This window comes from Rhinolophus ferrumequinum, chromosome 3 (genome assembly GCF_004115265.2).
Source record: "Rhinolophus ferrumequinum isolate MPI-CBG mRhiFer1 chromosome 3, mRhiFer1_v1.p, whole genome shotgun sequence".
NCBI lineage: Eukaryota > Metazoa > Chordata > Mammalia > Chiroptera > Rhinolophidae > Rhinolophus > Rhinolophus ferrumequinum.
Genome location: NC_046286.1, coordinates 67338870 through 67361225, shown reverse-complemented (window position 1 = coordinate 67361225; position 22356 = coordinate 67338870). Strand labels below are relative to the sequence as shown.

The window sequence follows — 22356 nt, the reverse complement described above, 5'->3', positions numbered from 1 at the left end:
TTTATTAACTTTTGTATTCTGGGTCTAAACATGGTGTCAAAGACAGAATCCATGCTCATTCAACAATTTTTTTTTCAAATAGTTATTGAACTCCCACTGTGTGCCAGGTACTGTGCTAGAGTACTCACTGAGGAATGAATGAATGAATGAATGAATGAATGAATGAAGAACGTTTCAGTACTTCTAATTAGAAATAATTTAAGGAAATTATTTCCCTTTCTCTCCTACACTGGTGTTAATTTTAAAATTGAATGAATCACAGCTCTTAAAAGTGACAACATATCATGCTGACAAATTTCCATTAATAAATTTCAAATTCCAGGACTGTGCATTTTGTGAAAAGAAAGTTCCTTGAGCTAGGAGTCAAGCAACTGCCTTGGCTATGTCATTTTACTTCTCTGCTTCCCAGTTTACTTTGCTCCATTTCTACATTGTTAAATTTTTGAAGTCCTGTAAAGCAGGAGACTTTTTTGAGAAGTTACTTTATGACTCATTTATGTGTCTCCCACCACTACCGCTTGCTCCTTCTTAGAGACTTGTCATCCTCTGTGATATGACTCTGTCCACTTCCCAAAACACACCCGTGGGTCTAACCTTCCCATAGCATCGTCTGCTCTATCACATTTGGATTGTGTCCTGGGTACCTTCTAATTCAAGATCTTATCTTTTATTAGGGCTTAATGTGACAAATATACTAATGTGTTGATATTTTAATTTCCCACCCTCCTAAAAGATATTTAGTTTTGGGAAAAAAAATTGGAAATAATGCTTAAACTCTGTTTCATAAACCATACTGTTTCCATAGAAAACTAGTCCCTTAAGATGTTCCATAAAAATAAAAATGTTTTCAGACTTGCACAAGTCCTAGGGTCAGACGTTTCAAAGCTAAGCGTGAACCCAGACTGCATAAGAATGGATTCCATGTACTTAACCATTGTGCTGTACTGCCTGGGAGAGGGCATTTGGGGGCCCTATTCATAGATATTTGTTCTAGACAGTTTTAGTAATTTTTCCCCCTTTTTGTTAGGTTGCTTTCAAGATGTATTTGGGAATTACACCCAGTGTGACCTGCAACAATTCAAGCAGAAATGAATTTTCCCTGATTCTAGACAAGAACCCTCTGGTGGAGTTCGTTGAAGAGCTCCCTCCTGGGCGATCTTCTCTGTGCTACTGCAATTTACTCTGTGGGATTATCAGAGGTGCCCTGGAAATGGTAAAGCACAAACTTCATTTTGCTGGGATTATTCATTATCTAGTGCTGGGTAACAAATTACCCCAGAATATAGCAGCTTAAAACGAACAAACAAAAAATGTTTATTATCTCACCGTTTCTAAGGATCAGAGAAGTCTGATCCTTGGCTGGGTGGTTGTGGCTCTGGCTGAGAGCTTTTCACAGCTTAATACACATGCAGTCAAGCTGTTGGTCAGGGCTGCAGTCTCTGAAGACTCAGCTGAGGCTAGAGAATCCCTTCCAAGTTCACTCACACAGCCTCAGTGCCTCGCTGGCAGTTGGCTAGAGGCTTCATGAAGTTCATGGCCACATAGGCTTATCTGTAGATCTAATCACAACAGATGTTGCCAGCCCTGGTGCAAAGTGGGCAGGGACTACCCGAGGGTGAGAATAACAGGAGGCAGGGATCATTGCATGCCATTTTGGAGATTGGCTTCCACACCTGTTATTTATTGATTTAACTAAGGCGATTATTAGCATCTGCTGAGAGTTAGGCACTAAACTTACAAAGATGAACAAGACACAGTTGCTGCCCTTCCAGAATCTTCTGTTCTGTAGAGAAATCAGATGTGTAAAGAAGTGTGACTAAGGGTTATGGGAATACCTGGGTTGGTTTGGGTGAGGGGGCACAGAAGACTTCCTAGAGAAGCTCTGATCTGGCATTGAAGGATTAGATAGGAGTTAGGTGAAGGCCATGGGGTAAAGGGAGCAGGGAAAATAATATTCCAAGTAAAATAATATTCCAGCATGCCCAAAGGCACAAAAAGAATATTTCACTCAAGGAACAAGAAACTTGAATTAGTTCAGTATGATTGACATGTACATTGAAAGAGGCATTGTCATGAGAAAGATTTAAATTCTTTACAGAGGCCTGATTAAAAAAGGGGGCGGGGATTCATATAATAAGTTGGGAATTTAGATTTTTATATTGAAAACCGCAGCAATACATTATAGGTTTATAAACAGGGCAATGATATTTTGAAATTTGTGTCTTAGGAATTTCACTCCTTTGTCAACAAAATGAAAGTATCCTGGAGGGGACAATGCTGGAGGGTGGGCAGAGAGCAGTTAGGAAGTTGATGACGGTAACCTCAAGAAAAAAAGAAAAAACAGAAAAACCCTGACATAAGGAGTGGATAGGAAAAGATCAATTTGAGCAACATTAAGAAGGCAGAACAGATTTACAACTCGGTTATCAGTTGACTGAGAGGAGCAAGACTGGGAAAAAAGATTCAGGAATTATTTTCAGGTTTCTGAGCAATCTATAGGGATGGTTGTACTGTTAATCAAGAAAGCAAAACCAGGAGAAGTACATTTGGGTTTGGGAAAGACAACACAGAGTTCAGTTTGGAAGCTGCTGGTATTGCGGTGTCTAATACACACATGATGGTATCTGCTAAGCAGTTGTTACACATGTCTGGAAGTACAGGGAAATGTGAACTGAAGAGGCACTGGAACTCTGAAAGAATGTCTAGAGAGAGTGTAAAGAGAGAAAGAAGTCACAGATGGAACCCTAGTAAGCAACAAAATGTAATGAGTGAGTTAAACAGAGAATATAAAGGCTGTAAAGGATACCTACAAGGAGCAACCGAGAAGAACACAGTCAATCCATCAAAGACTAATGAGCCAATGGCAGTTTAGGCAGAAGTAATAATCAACAGTCTCATTTTCCCAAAAGCTTAGTTATTTAGAATAGTGGGACCAGACAGTAGCCAAAGGCTAGACATGTGTTGACCAACCAATGATGAGGCATGCATATAATTTTTAATTATTTGTGCTAGTTAGGGGAAGGGTATAGTAACAGGTAATCCAAATGAGTAAAACAATAGAAATAATGTTTATTCACACAGATTGTCCATGTTTCCACCCTACCACTTTTTTTAGGCTTGCTTTGCAATCAATGGCCATGAAATCAAGAAAGGGGAAGGAAAGAGTTCTGGGAGTTTATGGGATGAACCATAAAACAAAGTCAAAAATAGGATAAAGAAGTCTCCATATTGCACGGATAACAATTGATTATATATGCTGAATGACAAATCAGTATCAGGCTTCATGTGGCCCCAAATATCCAAATAGTTTCAATGTAGTCTCCTTGTTATTTTAGTTGATATTATGTTAAATTTTGACAAAGACAAAAAGGATCTTATAGGAAAAAATGAGGATGAGTCTATCTTCGATATTTCAAAGTTGGGTGGTGGGCATCACAAAGGCATGGTTTTTGCACCCTGTATGAGCCAGATAACTTAGCACACTAAGGTCTATGGTTTAATAAATCCAGGCTGGGTGGTCAAGGAATTCTTAATGTGAGAGGGGAGTGAGTCAGATAAAATTCAATAAATATTAATTAATTGCCTACTAGACCCAGGCTTTTCCACTGATTATTTGCTTTTATTAGGTACTTTCCTTTTTTATCTTATTCACCCTGATGACTTAAAATAACTGAACAGTATTCTATTGTGGGTAGGTCAGCAATACCCAGCTGTTCTTACACGAATACATTTCAATGAATAGAGAAGTAAACCCTAAGGACTGACTTCAATGTCTGGGAAATGGGATATGCTTTACAGAGGAAAAGAACGCCTGGGTATCAAATATTCATGTTTATAATTTCAATCTTTAATTTTATATTCATAATTTATTTAGTTGATGTTTTTTTCAAAACTCTCAAAGCCATAAGTGATTGCTAAATGTTGTTAGGACAAATGATGATGCTATTTAGCTAATGACAGAATGACTTACAGCAAGTGAGTGGGAGAGGAATTGTTTATGAATTCATTTATCCTTGGAAGTTCTGCTTGCAAGGTACATTGGGTCAAAGCTATCTTTGAGTTGGGAATTTGTGTTCTTCTTGAGATGGATCCAGAGTTCAGCCTTGTGAGCAAAACTTGGCATGGGCCCACATCTCCAGGCTGGCCATAGAGCCATCCAAGTTGGGCCTGGTCTGGACCACCCTTTCCTTTTCAGACTCACATCACAGAGCTGACACATAGCCAGGCCATCTGGAAGACACACAGTAAAGGGCCCTTCACCCATAGAGCAAGCTCTTTTTTATCATTCCACAAGGAAAGTCAGCTTCTTATGGGGTAAATAAAGCTGAAAAAAGAGGCAGAAAAATGTAGAACGTTTTTTATCCTGAATGATACAGACCTGTTTTTTTTTTTTCTTCTTTCCTAGGTTCATTTGGCTGCTGATGTTACATTCTTGCAAGACAGACTAAAAGGCGACAGTGTGACAGAAATAGGAATAACATTTCTGAAAAAGCTAGATGAGAAAAAATACAGACGGAAAAAATGAAGAATAGCATGCAAAATGCCACAGGCTGGCTAATTGAGCTAAACATATATAGCCATTGAAATTTTGAATGCTTAATAGCATGGGTTTTAAAAGGCTTATAAATCTGCCAGAGATTTAAATTGCAGGGCACTAGTATATAAAGCTATTTTTTTCCTTTTGCTTATAAATCACACATTTTCAATTTCATGTCAAGATTTCAATTACAAATAACTCCTTATAAGATAGCAAGCATGAATTGCACATATTACGTAGTCTAGCCTAAGAGGTCTAGTCATTTTATTTATTTATGGTAACAGAAAAAAAGTGTCACCTATATAGGTGATGTATTTATCTCTTCTCAATGGAAAAGTGGATGAAATAATACAACATAGGGTTCACTATATTTAGTTTCTAGATACTGTACATTGCATTCTCTATAGAAACAGTTCTATTTGTAGCAATCTTCCATATATTTGAAAAACTATAGATGTGATTTTTCTCATATATTGGCTTGGCTTATTGCTTCAGCCTCCTGAAGCTATTTTTGATTTGTAATCAACAAGGCAAGATATTTATTTGGATGCCAGTTCTGAAACATTTAAAAACAACATTTGCTTTTAATTCATTTAATTTATTTAATTTTTAGGTAGCTGGCATTCACCAACTTCTTTTTCCTCTTCTCATGAAATATTGGTGATGGTGAGGTCAGAAAATCTCTAAAATGAGAGGTGAATAATGTTCTTTGAGAATACTATCTTACCTGTCTTAGCTTATTCAGTTAGAATTTTTACTGCCATTTTTATCCCCTAAAAACTTCACAAAGTATATTTTGTCCATGACCAAAACATATTTAAAATTCAGAATGTACTGGATGAAATAAACAATATTCTTCGCCAGACCATCAGCATACAAGGGCAACCTATATGGCAGTCCAGAATCTACTGGATTCTGCAGAGAACTCAAATTAAAAGTTACAGTTAGTAACACCACCAGTTAAAATGGGTGTAAGTGACATGGTCGTGATAGACCTCAACTAGGACTCAGGCGCCTCAAGATACAGTCCTGGTTCTGTTTCTAGTGGCTTCAGGTGATGCTGACTAGTGACTGATCCTGGGTAAGACGTGATACCTATCTAAGGTGTATAATCTCTCTCTCTCTCTCTCTTTCTCTCTCTCTCTCTTTGTAAAATGAGTGGATAGGATATGATAACTATCTAAAATTATATAAATGTGTTTAAATGACATCAATAACAGCTGAAATTCCACATTTTTAGACTTTAAGAGACTATAGGAAATTGATTGTTCCCCACCTACTCCACTGTCTCTTTAAAAGGACGTTGACGTAGGTATTAAGGACCAAATAGGACCACTGGGGCAGGTGTGGCATCAATGGAAGGACCTTCAAACCAGTTCCACACAAGACCAGGAATAGAATCTGGAAACTTGATCAATGCAGAGATTTTTATTATCTTGGAAAAGCTAAAGGGGAAGAAAGGTTTGGGGCAGACAGATAGTTTAGAGCTTTCAATTGACATCACCAAATTGTTACTTAAGCTGTTTACTGAGGAGGCCTGCCTATTGCCTATTTAAAGTTGCCAGGAATCAGGAATACGTCCCTCAGCAGCCCATACACTTATTTATTGTCTTCTCAAATCTCTCCAGTTCATCTATTAGTTATTAGAAGCCTGGATCTCTTTAGCAGTTGAAATGGGCTATTGTGAATAAGTGGAAAGTTCCTTCTTCTCCCTGTTTATGAAGGACCAAGCATCTTCCTGCAACTCCTTTACTTCCTCTTTTATTCCCTCTTCCATATCCTTTATTTTAATTATGCTTCATGTAATGAACATTTGTTGGCTACCTATACCTTTCTGCCTCCTGATAGAACGGCAATTTTCCGTTCAGGTGCCCACCGTTTCTTTATTAGGCAACCTATCCACTTCAGGGGAAGTCATCCCCTGCTCCATGCTATCACCTGGACACAGAGTCTCATTCTCTGTTTAAAACCAGCCTCTTGCCAACTGGATCTAAGCCAATCAGGACACGGCATTCCCCAGACCACAATCATTGCTGCTAACATAGGGAGGAGGGCAAAGTTGACTGGACTGAAGGGAAGAAATCCTGTGTTTTACATGAACCAATAAATGTACTGTATTCTTTAAGAGAGTAGTTTGGGTTTCTGTTATGGTAATGCAATAAAGTTCATTGCATGATAAATATGTAATAGATAATTTGCAACGTATCGGAGAATACCAAAGAGAATAAACTGTTTATTATTATATTTTTCACATGGTTGAATACTCAATGAAATAGAATTTGGATTTGCAGTAGCTCTCATACTCACAGAGAGGAAAGGGTTATAGGAAGGAGAAAATAGAAAAACTGCATTATAGTTTGCATCTACCCAGCACGCACGTCCCAGAAAAGATTCTCTAGGGAGAAGACATTTTATATAAGGGCAGTGGAAGCTGTTTAAAAACAAAACAAAACCTTATAGATTTCCCATCTTTGCTTCAACTATTTCCACTGGAAACTTAAATCACATCAGGAGTCACTTGAGAAGTCCAAAGTCAGAACAATCCTCTGATTTTTGGAGCCTCCCAGTGGCCTAAATCTTTCAAGCCAGCAGGCTGTATTTAGTGACTGGCTATTTCAGTGTAGTATGTGAATCACATAGATTTCAATGACTTAAAAGAGGAAATGCTTATTCCCAATGACTTGTACACACCAAATAATATAAACACCTGAAAATGCTGCTTTCTTGGTTTTAGATTCTATTAAGATTTTTATCAGGTGCTAGGCGCATTAATTTTGTGGTATGTCACTTAATTTTCAGAACAATCTGAGATACTAAGTTGGTAATAGTCCGGGGCTATATATGAAACTACGAAGGAGCTAAATTTGCCAGCACTTCAAGTGCATTAAGATGCGAGCTGGTGAGTAAAGGCAGCTGGCAACCACTCCTGCGTGTCGAGTTTGGGAGGCTGAGTAGGGACCACAGGAAGTGGAGCCAGATTAGGAAATAAACTAATACATTTTGAATATTTTGAGTTTAAGGAAACTTTGAAACATCTAAACAACAGTAGGAGCTCAGAAGAGAGATCTGAACTGAAGATGGACTTTGGAGTCATTAGTATATGGGCAATAGTGCAGGTAGTGGGTGTCATGGCAACATCTGGGGGGAGCACAGGCTTGAGAAAAATATAGGAGCAAAGGTAGAATCTCAAGAAAAATCACATTCAAAAGCCATTAAGGAAAGAAGAGCACATGTAGGGCCAAATTTTCAGTCAGCAATGTAGATGGGAGAAACTGGTTACACTGAAACCAAGAGTGTTTCAAGGAGAATAGAGTGGTTAAAAGTACTGGATGCCACAGAAAAGCCAAGAACGTTAGGCCAGAAAGGGATGTTGGGTTTGATAAGGAGAAGGTCTTTGCCTCAGGAGTTACAGAACAAGACGGAGGCCGCAGCCTCATTGTGTTGGATTGAAGAGTCAACAGGAGGTGAGATATGGTGGATAGATGATTCTTGGAGATTGACTGTAAATGGAAAGAGACATAGGATACTCAGCACAAAGTTAAGCTGTTTACTCTTTTATTTTTACTTTTTAAGAACGCAGGCATTTGAAAATAGAGGAGAGAGGGAATGATTGATGAAGCTACGTTGTAAGGAGGTATAAGAGGGCGGGATCCAGCTTTTAAGAGAAAGATTTGATTCTGAACTACGTAAAGATTTCCCTTTCCCCTGAAAAAAGTGATGAAGGTGAGAGTGGGCATAGATGGGAATGGGATTGAAGGTTTAGGAAGGACCTGGCTAGAACTCATGACTCTTGGCTCAGTCTTCCCTCAAAGCAAGATTCAATGTCTGTGTGGAGATGGAGGTGGGCAGAGGCTGGATAAGGCTATCTTCTGCTGTAGGCCACCTGTCATACTCTCTGCTATCACATCCAGATGTAGAAAACACCCCAGCCTTCAGGTTGAACAATCATACACATGCCTGGGGAGAAAATACACAGAAACTTTGCTTTCCCTGTCTCCAACACAAAGGGGCAGGGCGGGGGGTAATATTCTGACTGGATGCACTTCCTTGAGACCACAGGAATCACAAGCAGGACTTCCTCTGTCTCTGAAGGAGATAGGGAGATTTGGCTGTTGGTTCCTTTAGGGAGCTTTTCCATGCAGTGAATGGATTGTGGCTACGAAGCTGCCCCAGGTACTCCTGCATCCTGAAACTGCTCATGGTTCATAAATAGAAATGATTACTGAAGAAAACCACGGACAGCCACATAACTGGACTGCGAAAACTTGTAGGGAGGTTTTCCCAAGGTTGTAAAAGAAGTAGCATTCCTCCCCCTTGGGAAAGACTTTCGAAAGTTTGCACGGAATCCTGTGGAAAACTGACAAATGCCACTGTTGAAAAAATGTTCCCAGGAAAGGCAGCACAAAAGCTGGAGCCAATAAATAAAAGTGTCCACAGACATAATTTTCACTTCTCCAGAGATAACTAAAAATCGACAGAAGGAGGAAAATCCCCACCCCACTGTCAATAGTCCCTAAATATTGTCTGGAAGAGGCCCACGTCTAAATAACGTATCCTTCAACCTTCCTGAGGTGAAAAATTGCCCTATTAAACTTTTCTGAATCCCTGCTGGGTGAAGTCCCTCATGAGGGTATCAAATCAAAATGAATAAATAGGGGGAAAGGAGCCCTGAAACTAGTTGCTCTAGTTTAGACAGCTCAAAGGGCAATTTTTTTGCCAAGAATTTAACTTCTCCAGGTCCAACAGTTGATTAAGATGGTATTTCTATGCATGGAACGAGCCAGCTGTCTCTTGGCAAAGACTTGTACTCTATAAAGTTAAATGTAGTTGAACATAATTGAACTAATTATCAACAATATACCTTGTAGCTACATTTTAGAGGTACAAATATTTGTGGCAAATTTGGCTTGGAGGCAGGGAGACAAACCATGCAATAACTCAGAAAGTTCTTTCTAGTTCTATGATGGTAGGCTTTATAGAAAAAGCTATAAAGATAAAAGTTTACATGTAAGACCAAACTTGGTCTTGCAGGTTATCTGACGTATTCTACTTTTTTTAATTAATGAAGGTACTGAGACAGGGAAGCTTGATAATGATGTCATGAGGACGAACCCAGGGAAGAGCAAATAGAATAAATAAGTGTTAATACCTGGGATTGTTTATTCTTATAGAGACACAGGCATGTTCTAGTACTCACTACCTCTTTAAGGACATTACTTTATCACTTACCCCTCTCTCCTTCTTCTTGGCTCCTTTTCATAAGCCTAAAAGTATGATTAAGTCCTTATCATCCTAGAAAAGAAAACATTCTCCTGACCCTGCTTCCCTGACAGGCCACCAATGCATTCCTCATCCTTCACTGACAAACTTTAAGAAAATATGTCATAGCAGACAGAATGTTCTATAGACTGATGTCTCCCCCTAAATTTCATATTTGGAAGCCCTGATCCCCAGTATGATAGTATTTCAAGGTGGAACCTTTGGTATGTAATTAGGGTTAGATTAGGTCAGGAGGGTGGGGCCCTAATGATGGCATTAAAGTTCTTAGAAGAAGAGAAAGAGATACAAGATCTTTCTCCCTTTGCTCTGTGGGGATACAACAGGGCGGCCATCTGCAAACCAGACAATGAAGCTGCTATCACCTTGATCTTGGCCTTCCCAGACTCCAGAACTGTGAGAAATAAACGATTTAAGCCATCAAGAATATGGAATTTTGTTATAGCAGCCCAAACTGATGAAGACAGCGTGCCAGGTTTGAAACTGGACAATCCTATGTAAAAATGCTCACCTTAAATTTTTCCATCATGATTCTTCTCCTGTACTTCAGTCGGCTGTTAATTCTAAACCTCCTTCATTCTCCTCCACTTCCTCTTCCTTCCAAATATTTTTATACACACAGGCTCCATGGTTGGCTCTTTTCTTAAGGCAGAAATTCCACCTGGACAGTGAGTGTAACCCTTACACAGAAAACCTCTCCTCTCCACCCTCTTCACCCATCTGCTCCTATTATCTACTAGTCACTCAATCTACATGTCCCAGAAGCACATATTTGGGTATAAACTCAACTCTATTTTCTCTCATCCCCTGCTAAATCTCTTTTCCTTCAATATTTCATTACCTAGTTAATGACCCCATTGTCAAAACTAAAAACCTATTACCTTTTCACCTCTTCCTCTTTCTTACTATTTACATCTAGTCTGTCACCAAGTTCTTCTAATTCTACATCCTAAACTCCTCTTGATCTTTCTTTTCCTCTTATTTCAGCGGCTCATCTGTACTGCTTCTTAACTACAGGAGGGTTTCTCACCTCTAGTTTCAACTTCCATTTCACTCGAATTAAATGATTTCTAAAAAATACAAAGTAGAGAGTGGTACAACTGCACTGCAAACCTCTCAGAGGTTTTTCCGCCTACAGGATGTAATATTAGAACATTATACTCCTTATCCACCAAGTGAAATCCAACTCATCAACCTCCTGCATATGTCACTTACTCAATGAAGACCATCCTAACTGAACCATCTCTGCACCCCGCCTCTGGACTAAGTGAGTTGCCCCCAATCTCTGGTTTCTTTAGTACCTTTTATTAGGTTGGTGCAAAAGTAATTGCGGTTTAAAAGGTTAAAAATAATTGCAAAAACCGCTATTACTTTTGCACTAACCTCATACCAATTCCTACCTTATATGCTGAGTATTTTCCTACATATCTTTCCTCCCAGTTTATCTATGAGTTACTCTTTGGCAAAGAGCACATCTTATTTACAAGTATCTTTGTATTTGCAGAACCTGGCACAGTCCTTGACACTCAGCCAATACCAGATAGTATTTTCTGAGTGACATATATACAAAATGAATGAATGAATGAGATGATAACCTACAGATCTAATTGGCCAACCGTGGAAGATTATTTGCCCTTTTATGTTGTTCATTTGGCCTTCTATTGTTAATGTCAAGCTTTTAAAACAATGTTCTCTAAAATACCAATATAAAGCACATGGAATATGCCCTTAATATAGACTCCTTTGGTCATGAGGATATCTAGGATGTCTCAACTGATTATGCACAGCACCCTGAAATTTGCTTTGCTCAAGAAGGTGGGGATTAAGCTGGAGATCATAACTTTACTGAATATTTGGTCTGCCCCTTAATTTTCTGGAGTGGCCAGAGTTTTCATGACAAAAAGGAAAAAGATCATTATTTTACATGTCCTTTTGTTTCTTCAATGGATCATTTTCTTCAATGCATATGCTTTAAAATTAAAAACCATGTGGACTATAGCAAAGACATGGAAACAACTGAATGCCCATCAGTAGACAATTGGATTAAGAAACTGTGGTACATTTATACCATGGAGTATTACGCAGCCATAAAGAAGAATGAAATCTTACCATTTGCAACAATATGGATGGACCTATAGAACATTATGCTAAGTGAAATAAGTCAGACAGAGAAAGACAAATACCATATGATCTCACTTATACATGAAATCTAAAGAAAAGAATAAATGAATGAACTAATCAGAAACAGTCTCAGAGACATAGAGGAAAAACTGAGGGTTGCTAGATGGGAGGGGGGTGGGGATAAGGGGGAAGGTGAGGGGATTAGAAAGCACCATCAGTAACCACAAGATTATCATGGAGATACGAAAGTCAATTTGGGGAATGTAATCAATAATGTTGTAAAGATTTTGTAGGGTATCCGATGGACACTTGTCTCATTAGGGAGACCACCTCAGGGATGATATAAATGCCTGATCACTGCACTGTACACCTGAAGCTGAAGCTGAACAATAATGAAAGTCAACTACAATTTTATATATATATATATATATATATATATATATATATATATATATATATATTTGCAAGAAGTGGAGTACAGCATTAGGAATAGAGACAGTGGAAATGTAATGGCTGTGTGCGATGTCAGAGGGGTAGTGGATGTGGGGAGAGGGCTTGTCACTGTGAGGGATATAAACGATAAATGTCTAACTATTACATTGTTTTGTACATACACCTGAAACTAAAAAACAAACAAAAAAAAACAAATAAAACCATGTGGACTGTAATACTACAAGAAGGTACATGATCAAAGAGATTTTATTTACCCTCATAGGTAGACTGAATGTATCTTAAAAGAACCACAGTAGAAGTGCTTATTATATCCCCAAGTCTCACTGAATAACAAACCCGTTTCCTAAATGTCCCTTGAATCAATATCCTGTTTTCCCTACACACTGCAACTGCCTTAGTTTTCATCCTTACCACCACCAACAATGGCTTTCTCTTCTTGCTCTCCCTGAAAATCAACTACCATTTTGTTAGTTATGCCATGTGTGATAATGGTATTGTGGTTATTTAGGATGTTATCATTTTTAAAAGATATATATTAAACAATTTTGGAAAAAGATAACATATTTATATTTCTGTTTAAATTAATTCACAAAAAAAGAATAATCAAATATGGCAAAATATTAAATGTACATATGCACAAGACTATTCAGTTGTACTAAAGAATAAAAACCAAATGTCTGTCAATTGAGGACTGATTGCATAAACTATAGCATATCCACAAAATGGAGTACTATACTGCTATAAAAAATAAATAAGTAATAGTTATTGTACAACATGGTGACCTCTAGGATATATTGCTAAGTAAAAAAAGGGAGGTAGAGAAAAGTGTGCATAGTAAACTAAAATTTATCTAAGAAATATGGGTTACAAACATATTTTTAAATGGAAGACTTTATCGAGAACATTTTTCAAAAGGTTACCTACCTAATATATGTACATTTATGGGTACATGTGCATGTGTGTATAAAATGTATGTATCATGTGTGATATATTATGTAATATATATTAATATATGGTACATATTATATATACCATTATATTCATGTCTGCTAATTTGGAATTATTGTTTATCTCATTGATATTTGCCCATATATATATATATGTGTGTGTGTGTATATATATATGTGTGTATATATATATACACATACATATATGTATATACATATATATAGCATTCTTTAACTTAACCAGACAAATCTGCCTAACCATAGACAACTATTTGGACTCAGACAGCTATGTCTTTCCTTTGGAACAGTAAAATCACTTACCTACCTTTTAAAAAAATGTGTGAGGGAGAAAACAGTATGGAAGCAACAAGAATAAAACCTAGACTTCTCAAAATAGTTCTTGTTTGAGTGATTTAACTTTGTAGCCATGCAATCACTTTACAGGATAATTAAACATTTTAAATTAAAAGCAATTCTTCATAAATGGAAGCAAAGTTAAATAAATAAACCTAACTGCATATTGAGTCAGTGGTATAAAATATAGAGAAGAACTAATTAAAGTGATTTTAAACACAGTAATTGGATTCTACAACTTTAGGGGGATATACCTTAAGGACAAAACGGAACAGCGGAGAACACAAAATAAAAAATCTGAAACTTATTTCAGTAATCAAATTGTTTATCGTACTGTTGGTATTATTATTTTGGATGTGTATTGTGGTGTAAAGAAAAATAGTAATCAAGCTGGTGTTGTTAAGATCTGGGATTTTTGGCATAAGAAAAAGAAGATTAAAAAGGCCTGTTCAATAAAGTTAAAATTAATTTTAAAGAACCTTGTAGTCCAGATTTGGACTGGAATTTATCAGTATGAATCTATGATTCACATCTTCTTAAAAATCCAGATATGACACCGAAAGCACAGGCAATGAAAGAAAAAAATAAATTATACTATATCAAAATTAAAAACTTATATGCATCAAAGGACAAAATTAGCAGAGTGAAAAGGCAATCCGTGGAATAGGAGAAAATATTTGTGAATCATATATCTGATAGGAGATTACTGTCCAGAATACATAAAGAATATACAAATGTCCAATAAGTACATGAAAAGATGCTTGACATCACAATCATTAGGGAGATACAAATAGAAACCATAGTGAGATACCACCTCACACCCATTAGGATGGCTATTATTAAGAAACAAAAACAAAAAACAAAAAAACAGAAAATAACGAGTATTGGCAAGGATGCAGAGAAATTGGAACCCTTGAGCACTGTTGGTGGGAAGGTAAAACGGTGCAGTGACATTTACACTATGGTATAAATAGTATGGTGATTCCTCAAAAAATTAAAAATAGAACTACCATATGATCCAGCAATTCCACTTCTGGGTATATATCGAAAAGAATCATAAGCAGGATCTCTAAGGCATATTTGTATACTGATGTCCATAGCAGCATTATTCACAATAGAAATAACCTAAGTATCTATCAGAAGATGAATGGATAAACAAAATGTGGTATATACTTACAATGGAATATTATTCAGCCTTAAAAAAGGAAGGAATTTCTGTCATATGCTACAACATAGATGCACCTTGAAGACATTATGCTAAACTTAATAAGCCAGTCACAAAAAGACAAATATTGTATCATTCCACTTATGTGCGGTACCTAGACTAGTCAAGTACACAGAGACAGAAAATAGAATGGTGGTCATGAGGGTCTGAGGGGAGAGGAGAATGGGAGTCATTCTTTACTGGGTACAGTTTCAGTTTTGCAAGATGAAGAGAGTTCTGGAGATGGATGGTGGTGATGGCTACACAACAATGTGAAGTACTTAATACTACTGAATTGTACACTTAAAAATGGTAAGCTGGTAAATTTTATATTATGTGTACTTTACCACATTTAAAAATTTTTTAAACAATGAATCAAATGACTATAATAGAGAATTGATTTAAATGACATTTAAGAGACTGCAATCTTACAGTATTTCAATCCCAATTTAAAAATGTAATACCTTTATGAGACATTTGGGAATTTAAGTACTGACCATATAATTGATATTGAGAAATTGTTATTTCTTAGATGTGATGATTGTGTTGGGAGTTTTTTGTTAGTTTTTGTTTTATTATTTTAATTAAGACTTTATTGAAAGGTACAGAGCTTTCCCATATACCCCTGCCTTCATAAATTCATAGCCTCCCCCCATAGTCAATATTCCCACCAGACAGGTACATTTGTCACAATTGATAAACCTACACTGAAACATGATAATCACCAGAGCCCATAGTTTACATATGGTTCACTCTTGGTGTTGTACATTCTATTTTGTTTGTTTGTTTTTTGTATTTTCCAACTTAATCTTTGACGATATATATATTCTGTAATAAAAACAACACATTTTAACATCACTTTAAAAGATCAAGGACATTTATAAAACAACAGGTAGCTTCTAGATAAGAGTTTTTAAAATATTTTTATTTTTCAATTACAGTTGAATTCAATATTATATTAGTTTCAGGTGTATAGCATAGTGGTTAGACATTTATATAACTTACAAAGTGATCCCCCTAATAAGTCTAGTATCCATCTGACACCATACATAATTATTACAATATTATTCACTATATTCCCTAGGCTGTATATTACATCCTCTTGACTACTATTTTGTAACTGCCAATGTACTCATTCTATTTCTTTTCAAAGTATCCTTTCCTTTTGAGATATACGAGTCATATACTTATATATTAGTATTAGATGAAATTATATGATATTCAGATGTGTCACAAAATAATCTAGGAATGATGGAAGTGTTTTGAAGCACAGATAGCATTGGTAAATAGTTAATAATTATTGAAACTGACTTATGGGTACACGAGACTTCATTATATTATTTTCTCTACTTCTGTTTATTTTTGAAACTTTTCATAATAAACACTTCAAAAAATGTTAAGAAGTTTTAAATTTATGTCTATAGTGCTTCATCATAGCATTTTATTTTTCTATAAGTTTATATAATTTTCATAATATCAAGTAAAAATAGTCCTTCACCAGGATGATCCATTTCTATCTGATGATATTACTGATTTCTTTATTGCCTCTCCATTGTCTACAGGGTGAAGTATAAGTCCCCTATAATGACAAATGAAGGCCTCTGTGACAAGCCCTCTACCTTCCTCTCCAGTCCTTGCATTCAGGTCCGTGCTGAAGTAATTTGATTCCTTAATACACAGTACTGTTTGTGCCTCTGTTCCGTTTCACATGTCCCTTCTTCCTGCAGTGCTCTTCCCCTGCTTGTATACCTGGTAAATAATTCTTCCAAAAACCTCTTCAGGGCTCATGTTCTCTAAAACCTTCTCACATCACCTCTCTTCCACTCCTTCATCAATTTATACCTTGCCTCAGTCCATAAATATTTGAGGCAGCTCCCAGGCAAATTATCACTAGACTATTCCTCTGACATGTACACACACTAATCTTCATACAAATCCAACTGCATTATAATTATTTGATTACAGGTCTGCTCCCCACCACATACTAGACTATGATATGTAACGAATGCTTGATAAAAATTTATTAAATAAAGCTGGCACCTGTTTTAAATTTTTTGAGTGACATTGCAAAGAGAAGGGAAAGGCAAAATGAAGAAAATCTATTAAATAACTGGAATATTGTTTTTCATACTTTAAATCAATAGAGAAAACAAAATAGTCACCCCAACTGATTAAAGTGATCACTAGAGATTTTGTCCCATCTCAGGACACAAAAAGATTATTTTCAAAGAGCACATTATTATGGCTCCAGTCATAGGATTATTTTGAATAAGTTCCGAAAACACTGGAAGATTTTTAGTAGAAATTAATGTCATGTAGATATTCCTCTCTGTAGATGTAAGGACCATATTTTGGGTACCCCTGGAAGAGAATTTGGCATTGCAAAAGATGTAAAGTACCAATTAGTAACGGTAACATTTACAGATTATCTCTGTACATTTTAATAATTATTTGTCTTTTCTTTTTAATTTACTTTTAAAAAATGTGTTCATGCAAATAGTTTAGAGTCAGATGAGAGTGTAAATAATCTCCCTAGCTCCCCTCCATGACCTCTACCATTTCTGCCTTCTATCACTTCCTGTTTCACACGAGCATCTCCTTTCTACTCTTGTAACCATTTTTTTTGACATTTCCTGAAATACCATACATAATATGCCTATATAGCTCTTTTTTGATTTTTCACTTTGAGGCATGATTTTTAAATTTCCACACAAGAAACATGAGACTCTCTCACACAGCTGCCATCCTAACCACATACATAGGCAAACTTCTTGATTCTCATTCTTCCTACTATAGTGTAATTGGGGTTAGATCAGTAGTCAGGGATTACACTACAATGACTGTGTAAACATTATTGACCACTTGACCACATAGCATAATAAGAGTAGATTTCATTTCCTCCACAACTTTTGGCTTTCCCTAAAGTTAATAATAGAATAGATTTTTACATTTTCATAACTTTCTCTATTCTTTTTTTTAACTTTTATTTTTATTTTAAGTGTGTTTTTCCAGGGCCCATCACCTCTAAGTCAAGCAGTTGTTTCAATCTAGTTGTGGAGGGCACAGCTCACAATGGCCCATTTGGGGATCGAACCCGCACTGCACTCTAACCAACTGGGCTAACCTGCCGCCCTTAGCTTTCTGTATTCTTAGATCACTAATCCCCAAACTCTTTCCCCACTTGCATAAATCTCTCAATATTTTCAAACAAATTAAGTTTTCTATTAATTTATCTTCTTAAAGAAGTCTTTCCCAAGCCTTTTGATGTTGTCTTATTGCTTAGCTATTGCAGTGAGAAAAAGAAAAACTGACTCAAATTTATAAGATTTTGATATTGCTGAGAACTTTAACGCAGGAAGAAGAGGATGTTCACCAACCAGTAGTTGGGCATATACAAATCCCAGTTTCTTAACCTATCAAAATTAGTTCTTTTTACCCAAGAGTGCAGTGTAAAAGTCTCACCAAAATGTCTCTTGGACAGCAGGAGAAGAGGAGCCTGGGACACTCAAGCAGAGAAAATAAGATGCCATGTCATTCAGCATCACAGGGGAGGATGGACCTTATAGTTATAAATTAGCAAATTTCAAAAGGCTATGTATCAGTTACCTTTTGCTATGTAACAAAGCTCCTCTTAACTTAGTGGCTTATAACAACAATTTATTATCTCACAGTTTCTGTAGGTCAAGAATTTAGGAAGAGCTTAGCTGGGTGGTTCTGGTTCGGGATTTCTCTCAAGGCTGTAATCAGAATGTCAGTCGAGTCAGATGCAGTCATGTGAAGGCTTGACTAAAGCTGGAAGATTTAACTCCAAGACAGGCCACTCATGTGACTATCAACAGGACGTTTTAGTTTCTCACCACATGTGAGAAACTCTCCAGTTTCTCCAGTGGCTACTCCAATGGCTACTTGATTCTCTTCACAACCTGACATTTGAATTCCATCAGAGAGAGTAATGTGGGGGAGGGGGACAGGGAGAGAGAGAGAGAGAAGGAGAGAGAGAGAGAAGAGGCTGCAGCAATACCTTTTATGACCTAGGGTCTAAAGATGCATTATCATCACTTCCACTTTTTTTTCTGTTCATTAGAAATGAGTCAATAAGTCCAGCATACAATCAAGGGAGGGAATTTATCTTTTGAAGGAAGGAATTTCAAAGAATCTGTAGACATGTTTTAAAACCACCACACACTATTTGAAAGAGGTCACAGTGATTTTTCCAGTAAAATATTAAGAACTCAAAATTTTGTTAAAATTTTAACTTTCTTCTTTCCTAAACTTTGATCAACCTGTATCAGGCTCATCTTATGGAAAGCTGAATTATCATTTTTCTCTTTTCCTTTCATCATCATCTTACAGAGTCCCTTCTCCCCTATATGCTATGGGATCCTTTGTTTCCTTGATCCTATGACTTACTTGGTGTACTCTCTCTTCTGGAAGAGTTCATACTTTAGTAGCTTTCTGACAGTGAATAGGAGATAAAGTTTGTGAAGACATGATTATCCCGCTTCCAGTTGTTTTCAGAAGTTCAATGACATTTGATTTTTGCTTCTCTCTGGAAAACTTGGTCTGTTCTTTCTCTGAAAAATCTCCTTTACCCAGTGTTCCCAAATCGCACCATGATGCATCTCACTATGGACGTGTATCCTACTGTGCTGATCACCCAATGGAACTCTTCAGATAGAAGTCTTTATTGTTCATTTTGGGGAAAAAAATATTGAATATTTTTTTATGATTTCTTATCCTAGTCTACCCATTTTCTCTTTCTTCTGGGTCTCATTTGTAGAATGTTATATCTCCTAGACTAGCCATCTAATTTTCTTTACTTTTCTATCTTTATCTTCTCTCTATATCTTAATACTTCACTTCCTGGGAAATTTCCCCAAGTTTATTATCTAATCCTTCTATTGCATTTTTAATTTCTGCTATCGTGTTACTAATTTCCAGGAATTCTTTTGTCCTCTAAACGTCCTTAACCTCATCCCAGTTATTCCATACATGTCATGTCTCCTATTATACCTCTAAAATCATGAAAAGTAATGTTTTATTTTTTTCCTTAAAAGCACACTGCTTCTGTTTCCTCCAAATAATTTTGTTTGTTTGGCTTTTGTCTTTCATACATTTCTCAAATCTCTGGAGCTCCTTAGTTATCCACTTATGTTATAAAATATGAACTTTGGTGGAGTTTGTAGATTATGCACTTCAACATAGGATGATTAGTTGGGGAATTTAAATATGAATCTCAAAATGTATCATTTTATCAAAGTCTCCTCTCTTAGACAGTCAGATTTGTTAGATATGGCTCTTCTGACCTACTGCCTGGAGAACACAGGCCTGAAGGCCAGCATCCTGGGAACCAGGTTGGGGAGCAAGGCTGAGGAAATAAAAATTCTGCGTATACATTTTAATTCCCATTTGTTTAATATACCATATTTCCCCGAAAATAAGACCTAGCTGGACTATCAGCTCTAATGCATGTTTTGGAGCAAAAATTAATATAAGTCCCGGTATTATATTATATTATATTACATTACATTAAAGACCTGGTCTTCTATTACAGTAAAATAAAACCGGGTCTTATATTAATTTTTGCTCCAAAAGACACATTAGAGCTGATGGTCTGGCTAGGTCTTATTTTCGGGAAAACACGGTAGTATCCCTGCCTTCAAGTAGCCTAGTGTCCCTCAGTTAAGAAATCTTTTGGAAAACTGCATCTAGAGATTAAAACTCCCATCTTTTGTTAGGGGAAGAAGTGGTTGTCCAGATACTTGGAATGGAGACAGAAATCTAAGGAATCAATTCTTAAACAAACTTTCAACCAATCCTGATTTCAGCCTCACCTCCAGCCCCACTTCCAGAGGTGGCTGGTGCTGCTAATTCCTGAGACCCCGTCCTTTTTTCCCCCTACAAATTCCATGGTACAATTTTTATTGCTTCTTATCTTTCTCCAGTTCTGGCCTAGAATTCAGATTTCTCAGGTCTGTTAGGCCAATTACCACTCACCATCTGCTTTTCAGCTTCTAAAGATTGTGTTGCTTTTTCCAATCCTGTTATTTGCTCTATGACATTCAAAAGACCCCTTTGCTTTTGTTTTATTGTGGTTGAATATGTACTTTCAAACCAACAATTTAAACCAGAAGTACCTCTTTCGGTTGTCTTTCACTGCCAATAGCCCTATTTACCAAGCATTATTTTTAATAAGTGTAAATTGTTGAATCTCAAATTGTAGTGGTAATATAAAAGACCTGGAATAAAGATTTAGATTTTAAGAAAATAAAATATATTATAGAGAGAGCTTCAATAGACATCTGCAGGGAGATTTAAGCAGCTTCTAGCTAGGATAATTGTGCTTACGAGGCTGGAAAGATTGTGGAATTCTGTTGGTATGAACAGTGTCAAGCAGTTTTAAAGTTAAAAAATGTGGGATCATTAAAGTTAGTCTTCTTAGATTGCATATGAATTGGATAGGAACAGTTGTCTCATCGAGAAAGCTTGAGCAGAGCTGGGAGTTAAGAAAGGGGTTAGGAGTGTTTTGATTTTTAAGAGGAAAAACATCTGTTTTTTATTTTGATGCCCTACCCTTTCTCCAAGTGCTTTTAAGTGTCTTTAAAGATGCCTAAACACATGATGATCTGGTCTCCATGAAATAAATTATGATTTAATGAATCCCCTATGTATCTATCTACTTGCTTGGCCATTGAAATAAGTTGCCCCATAGTTAGAGCATGTCTCAGACTTGAGTTTATTCAGTTGTTATTTTTGGATAGACTATGTGATTTAAGAATATTGTGAAATAAGCCAAATAACCATTAATTTTCCATCTGCCTCTGATTATCTGAATTACTGTTTCCCAAACTGTGTTCTTTGGAACATCAATAACCCAAGTTGGTAGTGGGTACTCCATGAAAAAAAAAGTGTTGTCTTTTAAATTTTATTTCTTTTCTATCATAATCAAAATATTAAATATGTTCATATAATTGTTTTTCTTATGCTATAATCTACCTTTAAGAAATGGAGTGTCACAAACCAAAGACCAACATACATGAACACATGGTTTTCAAGTTTGAGAATGATAATGTAATTACCAAAATGCAGCCTCTGGTTGTTGATATTTTTTCCTATGGTTATGTGCCTTGTTTCTTAAAATTTCAAGAAATATTTGCAATACTGAAATTTTTTTCTGAATCAAATAACAAAATATTTAATTTTTCTCATTTGTTTTTATCAACTTGTCTTGTCTCACTTGTTGTTTTGTGGCATTTGCATAATAATCCTTTCTTTTTAAGTCTTTGAAAGCCTAAAATCATGCTGGAAAGAGAAAACATATAGTTTTAATATGATACAAAGAGGTATGTGACCAGTGCTACATGAGTTTGAGAGGTGAAGTCATAAGAGCTGAGAGGAGAAAGACATTATTACTGTGGACTGATGTAGTTGGGGAAGGCATTGAGGAGAAAGTACGATTGAGA

At 36.4% G+C, this 22356-nt stretch overlaps 1 protein-coding gene across 2 annotated transcripts in view; it reads left to right on the top strand.

The window, feature by feature from the left end:
- The window catches only part of TRAPPC3L (trafficking protein particle complex subunit 3L), a 55418-nt gene extending 43562 nt beyond the window's left edge, over positions 1 to 11856 (top strand). For both annotated transcript variants that reach the window (XM_033102895.1, XM_033102894.1), the window contains 2 exons: positions 1028 to 1213; positions 4406 to 11856. In XM_033102895.1, coding sequence (XP_032958786.1) covers positions 1028 to 1213; positions 4406 to 4525 — 306 coding nt within the window. In that variant the 3' untranslated portion in view covers positions 4526 to 11856. The remainder of the gene's footprint in view (positions 1 to 1027; positions 1214 to 4405) is intronic.
- The last annotated feature ends 10500 nt before the right edge of the window (positions 11857 to 22356 follow it).